Consider the following 14342-nt stretch of genomic DNA (forward strand, 5'->3'; position numbering starts at 1 on the left):
ATTGCCCAAACTGTCCGTTTCTGAGCTAAAAACGTCCTTTTAGAATGGGAAGAGTTACCCCAATATATAATACCATATGACATAAGCAATGAAAATAAGCAAAGTAGGACTAATTTTCGTGTCAAACGATCACCTACATCAGATACCATTCGAATAGTAAAAATGGCAGCATTCAGTCTTCGAACAAGATACTGTACATGGACTTTCCATGGCAGTTTACTGTCTATCTGAACACCTAGAAATTTGAACTTCAGTTTCACTAAACACCTGCCCATTCTGTGAAATTAAAATGTCAGGTTTTGTTGAACCGTATGTTAGAAAGTGTAAAAACCGAGTTTTACGTGATTTAGCGTTAGTTTATTTTATATAAGCCATGAACTTATGTCACTATATGAAACCAAGCCAATGTTGCACACAATATCCTGTATACCAAGCTAGTGTCATCAGCAAACAGACGGGATACCAATTCGATTCTACTCAGAGTATGCGAAAGAACTTGCCCCCCTTCTAACAGCCGTGTACCGCAAGTCTCTAGAGGAACGGAAGGTTCCAAATGATTGGAAAAGAGCACAGGTAGTCCCAGTCTTCAAGAAGGGTCGTCGAGCAGATGCGCAAAACTATAGACCTATATCTCTGACGTCGATCTGTTGTAGAATTTTAGAACATGTTTTTTGCTAGAGTATCATGTTGTTCTTGGAAACTCAGAATCTCCTATGTAGGAATCAACATGGATTCCGGAAACAGCGATCCTGTGAGCCAACTCGCTTTATTTGTTCATGAGACACAGAAAATATTAGATACAGGCTCCCAGGTAGATGCTATTTTTCTTGACTTCCGGAAGGCATTCGATACAGTTCCGCACTGTCGCCTGATAAACAAAGTAAGAGCCTACGGAATATCAGACCAGCTGTGTGGCTGGATTGAAGAGTTTTTAGCAAACAGAACACAGCATGTTGTTATCAACAGAGAGAGACGTCTACAGACGTTAAAGTAACCTCTGGCGTGCCACAGGGGAGTGTTATGGGACCATTGCTTTTCACAATATATATAAATGACCTAGTAGATAGTGTCGGAAGTTCCATGCGGCTTTTCGCGGATGCAGCATTAGAAAATTGTAGCAAAATGCAGGAAGATCTGCAGCGGATAGGCACTTGGTGCAGGGAGTGGCAACTGACCCTTAACATAGACAAATGTAATGTATTGCGAATACATAGAAAGAAGGATCCTTTATTGTATGATTATATGATAGCGGAACAAACACTGGTAGCAGTTACTTCTGTAAAATATCTGGGGGTATGCGTGCGGAACGATTTGAAGTGGAATGATCATATAAAATTAATTGTTGGTAAGGCGGGCACCAGGTTGAGATTCATAGGGAGAGTCCTTAGAAAATGTAGTCCATCAACAAACGAGGTGGCTTACAAAACACTCGTTCGACCTATACATGAATATTGCTCATCAGTGTGGGATCCGTACCAGATCGGGTTGACGGCGGAGATAGAGAAGATCCAAAGAAGAGCGGTGGATTTCGTCACAGGGTTATTTGGTAACCGTGATAGCGTTACGGAGATGTTTAACAAACTCAAGTGGCAGACTCTGCAAGAGAGGCGCTCTGCATCGCGGTGTAGCTTGCTCGCCAGGTTTCGAGAGGGTGCCTTTCTGGATGAGGTATCGAATATATTGCTTCCCCCTACTTATACCTCCTGAGGAGATCACGAATGTAAAATTAGAGAGATTAGAGCGCGCACAGAGGCTTTCAGACAGTCGTTCTTCCTGCGAACCATACGCGATTGGAACAGGAAAGGGAGGTAATGACAGTGGCATGTAAAGTGCCCTCCACCACACACCGTTGGGTGGCTTGCAGAGTATAGATGTAGATGTAGATGAAATATTTCAGAGTTACCCATATTACTAGAGGGCATATAATTTATATAAATAAGGAATGGCCCCAACACTGATCCCTGGGGCATCCCCTATTTGACCATACACCACTCAGACCCCACATCACAGTCAGTATCAAAACCGTGAAGTAAGAGGTGAACCAATTGTGAGCTACTTCCCATATTCCGTAATGGTCCAACTTCTGAAGCAATATTTTGTGATCAACACAATCAAACGCCTTAGTTACATCAAAAAAATATGCCTAGCGTTCTAAACCTTTTGTTTAACCCATCCACCACCTCACAGAGAAAAGAGAATGCAGCATTTCCAGTTGTTAAATGACTTTTATAGATGAACTGTAAATCTGATAGCAAATTATGTAATACAAAATGATCAATTATCCTTACATACACATCCTTTTCAATAACTTTAGCAAACACTGGTGGCATAGAAATAGGTCTAAAATTGTCTAAATTATCCCTTTCTCCCTTTTTATAAAGCGGCTTTACTACCGAGTACTTTAATTGTTCAGGAAACTGACCATTCCTAAAGGAAAAATTACAAATATGGCTAAATACAGGACTAACATGTGCAGTACAGTACTTCAATATTCTGCTAGGCACTCCATCATAGCCATGAGAGTCCCTAGTCTTCAGTGATTTAAGTGTTGCTCAGTCTCCCCCTTGTCTGTATCACACAGGAGTATTTCAGACACCAATCTCAGAAAGTCATTTGCCAAGAGAGTTATATGATTCCCTGTAGAAACTAAATTTTTATTTAATTCACCAGCAATGCTCAGAAAATGATTGTTAAATACTGTACATGTATCTGATTTACCCGTAACAGAAATATTTTTACTATGAACTGACTTTATATCTGGAGTTTCAGTCTCAGTCCGGCACACAATTTTAATCTGCCAGGAAGTTTGACTTTATATTGTCGACCTTGTGCTGTTGACCAGACACTTCCTTCACAACTGACCACATGGTTTTAATTTTATCCTGTAAATTAGCTATTCTATTTGCATAACACATACGCTTTGCCTTCCTAATAACATTTTTAAACACCTTACAATACTGTTTGTAACAGGCTACTGCAGCTCAATTGTGACTACTTCTAACATTTTGATATAATTCCTGCTTTGTTCTACATTATATCCTTATCCCACTAGTCAGCCACCCAGGCTGCCTTTTACTGCTAGTATCCCGTTTAGAACATTCTAACGGAAAGCAACTCTCAAAGAGCATGAGAAATGTGTTAAGGAAAGCATTATATTTGTCAGCTATGTTATCGGCACTATAAACATCCTGCCACTCTTGTTATTTGATGAGGTTTAAAAAAACTCTCTATTGCCATTTGATTAGCTTTCCTACATAGTTTGTAATTACACTTGACATTTGTTTGAGTACAAAAGCCTCTTAGTGTTAAAATTACTGCATCACATGTACCTCCTTCCAAAATAAACTCTCTGTGGACATCCATTGTTCCTGCAATAGACCTGGCCTCAATCTCCACCGTTCTCGATCTCCAACTCCCCTCTTACCATTCCAGTAACTCTCTTGCTCTTACTTGGATAAACTCTATTCCTTTGTTTGTTTTCCATTCTAATACTGTTTCATCTCATCACTGCATCCATCAGTTTGGTGACTGTTGGTGGTATTAATCAACAATCTACTACTGCTGCTGAGAGCCCTCACTCCTGCTCCTCCCCCCCCCCCCCCCCCCCCCCACTCTCTCTCTCTCTCTCTCTCTCTCTCTCTCTCTTTCATCCATTTTGTGCATTTCTGTGTATCTTTACTTTTCATTGCTTCCACACTTTGTTTCCTTCCGCCTGTAGCCACTGTCTCATGCTTGCAAGTTGTTTAAAATTCATTATTAAGCGTCTGGACATAGCTTCTTGTCTTCTCTATAGGTTTAGATTTTGGAGGCTAGAATGCATCACATGTAGGTCTGTCCTTACTTGTTTTATATTTTCCTGACTACCTTCTTCATTCTCCAATTACTTAACTGGTACCTAAGATGTGATATATTTTATTTTATCAAGTGCAATGTTAAAATGTTGGGTGTCCAATATCTTAATGTACACAAGCATATCAGAAACCACAACATTGCAGCATACAATAATGTTACAGGGTGAATCCAAGTAAACTTTTGCAAGAATTGTGTACAGCTAGATATAAATATAATGCAGTGAACTGTCTGTACTTGCACAAACTCACCTTTCGAGGAGGAGGAATTGGATTGTGCAGGCCAATTCCAGAGCTTGCAGTCTCAACATCTGATGCAACTGAAGATATGCTCTCAGTGGACCGGCCATTGGCTAGCCTCCCAGTACTGGAAACAGGGCTTGGTGCTGGTGGCGGAGGCCCCCGTGGTCGCTGCACACCACTGCTTTTATCCAGCACCGCATTAAGCGACTTCAGTGATGGTGGCTCACCAGGTGGCAGAACCTGCTTTGCACCAGCTGTGAATGGCCAAGATTTTTATTAATTGATCCTAAATGAAAAACTTTATTTTGGAATGATAGTAGCTGGAACAGAAATGAGTCTTTTGGATTATATTTTCTTTGGAATGGAGCCATCAAAATGACAGCTTTTGTAAACATAAAAAATAATAGTATTGTAATAACTACACTTACAGAATATGTGACGTAAAACAGTTGCTGTAACTTACATCCAATTTATACATTCATACATGGATATGCTATGGCTCATAAGATAATCAGTGTCTTAAACGAAATTAAACAATTGAATTATTAGCTTTGATCTGCCACTTTTCATTTTGTTCTTTGCCATAAGTACTTATATTTTGTATTGGTGATATGATTGTGTACATTGCTGAATTTGATAACTTTACTTTGTTGACAAATAAAAATTTAATTAATGGAAATATGTAAAAAGAATGGACTGTTAAGCACCTGTGCTGCACAAATATTTTACAGCATGCTTCTCTATGGCCTATTCTGTGTATACGTCTTATGGCCCTCCTTTTTAAGTGAACATCAGCTGTACAGCCCTATCATTCAGTCCCATAACAACAACAGGTGAGTTGTTGCTGAGTATACTATTTTTAATTTTGGTTATCATTGCAAGCTTACTGAGGAGATATAAGGCACTACTACCTTTTCCACATAAAAAATTAATGCAGTTTATCTACAACATGTTTTCAACAACATAAATCCCCATAATTGTAAATACAGTTACAAGTTTCTATTGCCGAGAGTTACATTATTTACATTTGTGTGGTGAGAACTGTCTGTTTTATTTGTCATAATTGAGATGTGGTGGCACTTGCCTTAAGGTCTCGATTGTTGAAGTACCATAAAATGAGGTGAATCCAACCAGGCAGGGTGAATCCGATCATGTACCTATTTTTCAACATTTGGGTATCTGAGTGTGGCATCCTAACAAGAAAACCACAGCTGATCATTGTTCAGAATTCTTGACCAAGTTTTTTATGAGAGTGGCTTGCTGGAGCACATGGTACCAACAAATGGCATTTTTATTAGATGTGTAATTCATGTGCTGCACTCTTGAAGTAAATACATCAGTGCAAAAGCTTCTGCTGGAATATGAACATCTCTAGTGTTACTGTTTCATTTTTGTGTTTATAGTTAATACTGCTTAGACACTATGCATGTCTAATTACAAAATGTCATTTTTGTATGGTATATCTGACCATGTGTAGAGAGTCAAATGATTAGAGCAATTAAGTTAGTTAAAGATGGAGGTTTTACAGTAATGAAGTTAATTACAATGTGAAGGAATATTGGGAGCCAGAAGTTGTATACGTGTTACATTCCTTTGCACAGTTCAATGGTAGGGTACTGTGATGCAAGTGGGTCAGTGGAGTGCCTACTCAAGCAACACAAAGGAGAATGTTGTGTCACTGGCCAGCAGAGGACATGACAAGAAACTGCTCACCACACGCCAAGGTGTCAACATCGAGGGCGGTAATCGGGTCAATTATGCCAGCTGAGCAACACCAGAATGTTCCACTAACCTACTGGGGAAGAAGTACCGTAGACATCAGAGACAGAAAGCCATATTTAAGGACAGGCAGACAACTCATCATCATTGTCGTTCGTCGTGAGGTGTGTGAGTGATGCAGAGCCTGTACCATTTAGTGCCACAATCAGTTCAGGGTCATCACTGTCATCACAGTCATCATAATAGTCACCATTGTAATGTAGTTCATTGCCTAGGAGGCACCAGGCTGATGCTGCCATGTAACTATTATTAGACATCATCAACTGCTGCCTGTGATGGTAACATAACATAGGACGTGATGTGACAATGCACTATCGCCCTTATCCCGGGGTGCTGCCCCCACATATGCCGTGACTGGGGCCAGAGCTAGGGACCCCGGCCCATTGACGTCAGATAGTCACAGCTGGGGATGGTCGCTAAGACAGGGTGCTGACCTGTCCCACAGCTGCCACCACACCCTTGAGCCACAATCACAACAGACGCCCACAGTGCATAGTTCCAGCCACCACCGTACAACCCAGTAAGTCCTCAGTGCCATCACCAAGGCAGCAGGTTCCACCATCATGGCTACAGTCACTGCAGTGGGTGCACATGCGAGCATCCGCCAGCCACCTTCATTGCCGCTGAGAATATTAGGAGCAGAAGCAAATCTCGCCTACAGGATCCACAATAAATGTACTGCAGTTGATCAAGAAATGCTGTTGTTATGTCATCAGAACCATCTGGATACATCTTCACCATCCTCTTCCTTGCACCAGGTAGGCCAGTGGAGGCCCATTAATATGGCCCGTTTAAAGCTACCAATTACTATGACATTTTTTTCACTAAACTAATTAGGCCTTGAGATGCATTAGATATTGTGTGCTTTCACCAGGACAAATCCCTTGTTGTGAGATAAAGTTTCTCCTAATTGTGGAGGAAGTTGAGAATGCATACACCATGAAGAACAACACAGGGTGCGTGACAAGACTGGGCAGAGTGTGCGCTTACATACTCCCATCGAGCAGGTTGCAGTGAAATCCATGAATCATCAGGGTAACAGAGTCCTCTCATTCTGTCAACCATTCAGCCAGCATGATAGTGAGTAGCTTTCACCGATTATGTGTGCCCGGGTCAAACTGACATGCTGTCAGGTTGATATAACATTCTTCAGCTATCTAAAACCATTGCCTGACTGTGTGTTTCAAATTCAGTCCATAAAACTAAATTCAGGGGCCACCATCTTTCTTTTAAGAAGATACACTGAAGTGACAAAAGTGATGCAATATCTCCTAATATTGTGTTGGACCTCCTTTTGCTCAGTGTAGTGTAGCTGCTCGACAAGTTGTTGGAAGTCCTCTGCACAAATACTGAGGCATGCTATTTCTACAGCCACTCATTATTGTGAAAGTGTTGCCAGTGCAGTATTTTGTGCACAAACTGATCTCTCAATTATGCCCCATAAATGTTTGATGGGATTCATGTTGGGTGATGTGGGTGGCCAAATCATTCACCAGAACTGTTCAGAATGTTCTTCAAACCAACTAGGAACAATTGTAACAGGGCACACTGTTATCCATAAAAACTCCATCACTGTCTGGGAACATGAAGTCTTTGAATGACTACAAATGGCCTTCAAGTAGCTGAACATAACCAGACCCAGTCCATTCCATGTAAACGTAGCCCACACCATTATGGAGTCAGCATCAGTGCCTTCTTGACAACTTGGGTCCACGGCATTGTGGGGTCTGCCCCACACTCAAACCTTACTATCGGTTAGAGCCAAGGACCGACCCACAAATCCAACTACAACCCAGAATCTCTTTCAAATTCTGTGTCAAATCAGGAAAATTATGCATTCACAAGACTTCACAACAATATACAATTCCTTATACAACATTAATAGTAAAATAGCATTAACCACCAGTGAGTAGAAAAAAATTTGGTTGAACGAATATTGTGTTGTGTGAAATGAGGATTTCCTTTGATAAATAGTGATGTTAGGGATGTCTTAAAGGCCTAACTTAATCGAGCTGGGTGGACTGAATACAGATTTCATGACAATCAACCCGGTCATGAATGAGCAAAATGTTTTCTGAAAATAAATAAGAAATTAATGGTAGCGTAAATGAAAATATAAAGAGGGCAAGAGCAGCAGTTACCCAAGGAACAGTGATTGATTATTTTAAGAAACTTTAAGTGCCCTTGAATTGTGTTCCTCCCTCCAATGTACTAAACTGACAATGCCAACTTTTGTTATCATCCTAGACAAGGAAAGTATTAGCAGAGTAAGGTACAAGACATCCTGTATGGATTGTGGATGGTTCTAGTTCTAGTTCAATATTCTAGTTCACGTATGCATGTAATGATGGTGGTGGCTGCAGATGGCGCAATCCTCCCTATATATATATATAATCTTGGACTGAAGGAGGCATGACTGGTGCAGGTTATAATATGAATCAAAGAGTTGATTTGACCTAACAATGTTTGAATCATGGTTTATTCATATTGTCCAGCATTTAGAGGGACTTAAACTGATTATAAGTGACAGTCTCTCCAGTCATCTGTCACTGAATGTGATTAAGCTGTGCCAGGGACACGACATTCAATTTGTGCTTCTACACCTAACTTCACTAATTTATGTCAGCTACTTTATGTAAGACCTCTAAAACTTGCCTGGAGAAATGTGTTAACTGGCTAAAAAAGGAAAAATAGAGGGGATGGTATCAAAATCTGTTGGGTTGGGTTGTTTGGGGGAAGAGACCAAACAGCGAGGTCATCGATCTCAGCAAAATCTATATTTCCTACACTGTTGAAGGGAGGCTTTAAAAAGATAACTACCACTACTAAATCTAATGTTATATCTGGCTTTGAAAAAGCAGGAATTTTCCCTTTCTGCCTTGATAAAGACACTTCACAAATTTCAGAAGAAACAGATAAGAATGACACTGACATACCAGAAGTTTCTTGGACAGCAGCTTTAAAAATTCAATTGAAACAGATTCACTCTAAAGAAACAGGAAGAGTGCTATTTCAAGCAAAGTGTTTATCATTGACATTGTCAGTAAGGTTCCAGTAACACTACTTAAACCATTTATTGATTATTATGACAGCTATTTTAGAAGATTTCCATTTTCAAGTATGTCTACAATGAAGTATATATAACATCTGGTGTGACTGTATCTAGTGAATGTTCTTGTTATATTTCATGTGAAATTCTAAAATATCAATTTCAAATCGATTTTGTGCCATTTTATACAGTGTGGAGTAATATTTTGATATAATATTTTAGATATTTCCTGTAATTTTTTTGACAGTTCATCTGTAGTGTAAACTTTCAAAAATTTGCAGGAAATATCTACAATATTACATCAAAATATTATACTACACTGTATAAAACAGCAAAAAAATCAACATGAAATCGATATTTTAGAATTTCATGTGGAATATAACACCAGATGTTATATTTACATCAGGACAACGTGGATGTACTTGAAAATAAAAATCTTCCAAAGCAACTGTGATAATAATCAATAAATGTTTTAAGCCATGATACTGGAATCTTACTTATAATGTTATTTGAAGACATATGTCAAGCAAGCTTATCGCTGACCCCAGAAGGTGATATTGCTGTCAGGGACTTCAATGAAAGTAATAGCGAGAGTGCTGAAAGCAGGGAGACCATTCCTTGGAATTCAGATTATAACTCCTGAACATCTAACAGTGTTGTAGACCAGCATGAGTCAAATGAAAATGAAGAAATGAACAAGGAGAAGGATAAAGGAAGGCCAAGACTTCAATAAAAATAATTTCCCCACTGAAATTTCCAAGGAAAAATCATTCAGGTTTTTTATTGGTGAAACTGATAATGTCTTGAATGATACTTATGAAATGACATTTCTGAGAAAGAAAGTTCTTGATGGTAATGTTTACTTTGTCTTTCTGGAAATTGAAGATCCAACTAAGGTAGAAAGAGTTCAAATTATTAAAAAAAGTTTTCCCAAAACACAGAAGGTGACAAATTCATATTTGAAGGGATAGATGATTATAAGACTGAGTAATTATATTTCATATTCAGAGCATCATAGAATTACTGAAAATGAAATTTGTTCATTAACTTGCCTGAACGAAAGTGCTTTTATAGCAGGTATGGTGGAATTTAATGTATTTATTAAAACTTGTTTAGGCTATAAAATGTAATACGGTTTTGTAAAGACGCTAGTATATTTTTAACATTCAAAACAGTGATTGGATTTATTACATGGAAATGAAAGAATTCATCTCACATTGCAAGATGAAACCAATCAACAATCAGAATAAAATAAACAGTGCAGTTATGCATTAAAAATAAATTAATACTTGAAAATACACCATCATCAAGGTTATACAGATAACAGTTCAAATTTGTATTGCATTGTCACTACAGGAAATGGGTGGTATTTTTTTCATTGGATTCACCCCAGCTTATGATGTTAGTTAATTTCATTACACTCCTAACAGCAAAAGATTCTAACTTTTTACAGTCTACACCAGGGGTGCCCAGCATTTTAACTTACCAACCACTGGGAGGGTGGGGGGGGGGGGGGGGGGGAATGGACATCCGGAGGCTTGGAGGTATGTAGTTGAACTAAATCATTTAGAAATTTAGAGTTTATTAATGTATTATTATTTATTCTAAAAAAGCAAGCTGGAATTAATTTGACATTTTCTATGTGACATTTCATTACTTTCATAACATTACAAATAAAAATAAATTTTTATTTTTTATTGATGGTGCCATAGGTGCTCACTTCTTGGGAAATTTTTGGATTTATGCAAGTGCTGTGCATAATGTATTTCATAGAAAATTATTGAATGTAACAATGTAATGGATTTTCCATTGTTTGATTTGATAGCAAATTATTGGCTACAGTTATGTGTTCTGCAAACTTTTGCAGCAATTTCTTTTCAGAAAATCATTTTCCTCTTACTGCAGAACAAGTTCTTCAATGATTTATACAATATTTTCACTTTTTATCACAATTTGATTGGCTTCTTCTAAGTCGTTATCGGAATTTTATGAACACAATATAAACTTAGCTCTTCTCCATTCAACTGCTGCTTTGTAAAATTGTATTTGTTAAAGCTGCATTTTTAATTTCCCACTTCCACAACAGTATATATTGTCCACATTTGTTCTGTTTTTGACAATGTTACATGAGTCTGTTAGTGAGATAACCTCAACAAAAGTTCAAAACACAAAGTTAATTGCAGAGAATATGAAAGTATTATCCCAAGTTTTACACACTTATTTACAAAAAGCATTTTCTTGGTTGTTGTAACTTCAGATCTTAAAAGGAAACTTGGATTCCATGTAGTGTAACATATACTGACAGTAAAACAATATCAATGACGATCATTTAATGTTATTGTTCAGTGTTCAGATACACACTGCACCAGTTAGAATGCAGCCCCAACGTGAATGCTGTTCTTTAGCATAGTGCAAGTTTGATGCTGTTCATAAGAAGCTGGAAAATATTCTCATACCTGCGATATTATTGGAAGCTGCTCTAAATGGTTGCATTGGGTGAAATTCCCAGAGTCAAAGGTATCTCAAGTACTATACTCTTCAGCGAGTAGTCTCCTCAACAAGAAGTACAGGACCTATCACTGTAGCATGTCAGTGGTGGAGTTAGGGTGTGCTATAAAGGGGATGCAGGGACCAGGAAGAATTAAGGTTATTCATTCACCCCCTAACCAACAAGTTTGAGGAGACACTGAGCCAGTGAGATAAATTTCACCTGATGAGAAACCTGCTTTGTCCTATGACAAACAAGACTGACATGAAACAGTACGGTCTATTAATTGTTGGAAGCATAATGTAACAGTGAATAATGGTACCCCTTAACAAAATGGCAGCAAGTGATGAGAACATCGCGTTGTGCACTCTGCAGGCCCATTCAGCATACTGAAGAGGCTGCAATTGCAAATTGTGGCACACAGTGCACCAAATCACACCTTTCATCCCAGACTTCCAAGAGGCTATTCTGTTAGGCACTGAGGGAACAACATGGAACCAACTGCAAATTACAGCACTTGTTGGAAAAAATTAAGTTTGCCATCCCAGAAGTTGATGCAGTTCTGAAGAGCAATGGAGCTCATATAATACTAGGTACAGAAAGCTGACTACAAACCTGAAATTGATAGTAGTAAGAATTTTCGGGTGAATATAAATGCATATCAAAAGAATGGGGTACTAGGAAATGAAGGTGGTCAATTTGTTGCAGTAGACAAGACACATTGTATTACTGAGATAGAAACTGGCACTGCATGCAAGATAGTTAGGGTGAAATGCTGTATCAAGGGTGACCATAACTTCTAACTGTGTCTTTCTATTGATGGTAAGACTCACTTCTAGAGATAACCAAAAGCTTAAGAGAAAATCTCAGTTCGCTAGTATGAATGTTCCCCTATCATACAGTCATCATTGAAGGAGACTTCAATTATATAACAATCGACTGGGAAAATTACGGTTTGATGGGGATGATAAGGCATCCATCAAAATATTACTAAATGCTTTCTCTGAAAACTACATATAACAGTTCAGTAGCCCACTCATGATCGAAATATTACAGACCTAATGGCAACACTAGACTTGATTCCTTTGAGGATGTTTGTATTGAAACTGGTATCAGTGACCATGTGACAGTTGTAGCAACAATGATTACTACAGGAAGATCTACATGTTCAGTAAGTTACATAATTATGGCAGTCATGTCACATCTCAAACAGGAAACTGATACACCCACCTCTGGGCAGAAGCATCTAGAGAAACTGTGGCTGAAGCTTAGAAGAATAGTTGACCATATACTGCCTAGATGTCTACCTTGTAGACAGTTCATAATTGGAGGGATCCTCCATGGCATACAGTCACTGTAACTAAACTTTTGAACAAACAGTGACAGCAGCATAACAGGTGTAGAACAAAACATAGATCCATAGTTTGAGAGATGCTGAATGAAACATTCCTGGTTGTCAATGTGTGAACTTTGCAATGACTACCACAGCAGAAACTTATCAAAAGACCTCTCACAAAACCCAAGGAAATTCTGATCATACATAAAGGATGTCACTGGCACCAAGTTTATTGTCCAAAAGTTAGTGTTGTCACAGGAACTGAAACTGAGGACAACAAATCAAAAACACAACTGCTGAATTACATTTTCAAATGCTGCTTAACTAAGAGAGGTACAGAAGTGCGATCCCAACTCATACACCTGCAACCAACAGTGGTATTGCCATTAATATTAGTTAAAATCACTCAAAATAAACAAAGGTCCCAAGCATGATGAGATCCCTTTCAGATTCTACATAGAATCTGCAAGCAAACTTAGCTTCTATTTTAACCATAATATTCCATAGATACCTTGTACAAAAAAATGTGCTGCAAGTTTGGAAAAGCGCACGGGCTTCACCAATTTACACAAATGGTAAGAGAAGTGATCCAAAAACTACTATCCAATCCTACTTATTTCTGTTTGTTACAGAATCCTAGAAGATGTTCTGACCTTGTTCATAACGAGCTTTCTTTAACAGAATGGCCAAACCCATTTCCACCAGTATGGATTCGTAAACATTTTACGTATAATTTGACAGATTTTTAGCATATTGTTATCTTTTTCATATTCTGTATAAAAATCTGCTTGTTGTGACAAGAAAAGTTGCTACTCACCATATACCACAGATGCTGACTTGCAGATAGGCACAACAAAAAGACTATGTTGTTGTGCCCATCTGTGACTCAGCATCTCCACTATATGGTGTGTAGCAACTTTCCTTCTCATAATTGCTACATTCCATCCTGGATTTTCCATTGTTTAATCTGCTTGTTGTTATTTTTAAAACTTTGCAGCAGCCAATAAGTTAGGAAATTAGCCTATTGCATTGTTCAAAGAAGAGAGACAACAAGGAATGAGTTCAAAATGGTGCCAAGCAATAGCTGATTGTGTAATGATTTCTTGGTTTCTTTAAAAATCTGTGCAAAAATATGGAAGGTATATGCACTGACTGCAAGTGCTGGTAACATGATGAATATGTAAAACTAAATTTCAAACAAACTCGACTGGACATGTCATCAGTGTATAGTGAGTCCACAAAATATGAAACAATGTGCAGGCTACAGTTAAAAGAAGAAATGATTTCTGTCTTAAAACATGATTTAGTGACATTTCATTCAAAATATCAACAACCTCAGAGGAAAAATCAAGAGCTGGAGAAGAAATATGAAGCACTTCACTGCAAACATTGCCTAGTGCACAACAGTATGTTGTTAATGGTCATTTCTCGCAGAAAAAGTGGCATTTATGTTTTTAAAAAAGCAAGTAACCACAATGTGTAAGTAGAAGCTCAATGATGTCATTATTAAATAAATTTATGGCACAAAACCCAAGTTGTGATAACTTCTGATAAAGATTACAAAAATGGCAATGTAGGAAAAAGACAGATTGCTACGTA

General features: G+C 38.2%; 1 protein-coding gene across 7 annotated transcripts in view; it reads right to left on the reverse strand.

Moving 5' to 3' along the window:
- Positions 1-14342, reverse strand: part of LOC126166701 (arfGAP with SH3 domain, ANK repeat and PH domain-containing protein) — a 304337-nt gene that overhangs the window by 23500 nt on the left and 266495 nt on the right. For all 7 annotated transcript variants that reach the window (XM_049920429.1, XM_049920425.1, XM_049920428.1 and 4 more), the window contains one exon: positions 4101-4345. In XM_049920429.1, coding sequence (XP_049776386.1) covers positions 4101-4345 — 245 coding nt within the window. The remainder of the gene's footprint in view (positions 1-4100; positions 4346-14342) is intronic.

The sequence above is a fragment of the Schistocerca cancellata genome, chromosome 1 (assembly GCF_023864275.1).
Source record: "Schistocerca cancellata isolate TAMUIC-IGC-003103 chromosome 1, iqSchCanc2.1, whole genome shotgun sequence".
Taxonomy (NCBI): domain Eukaryota; kingdom Metazoa; phylum Arthropoda; class Insecta; order Orthoptera; family Acrididae; genus Schistocerca; species Schistocerca cancellata.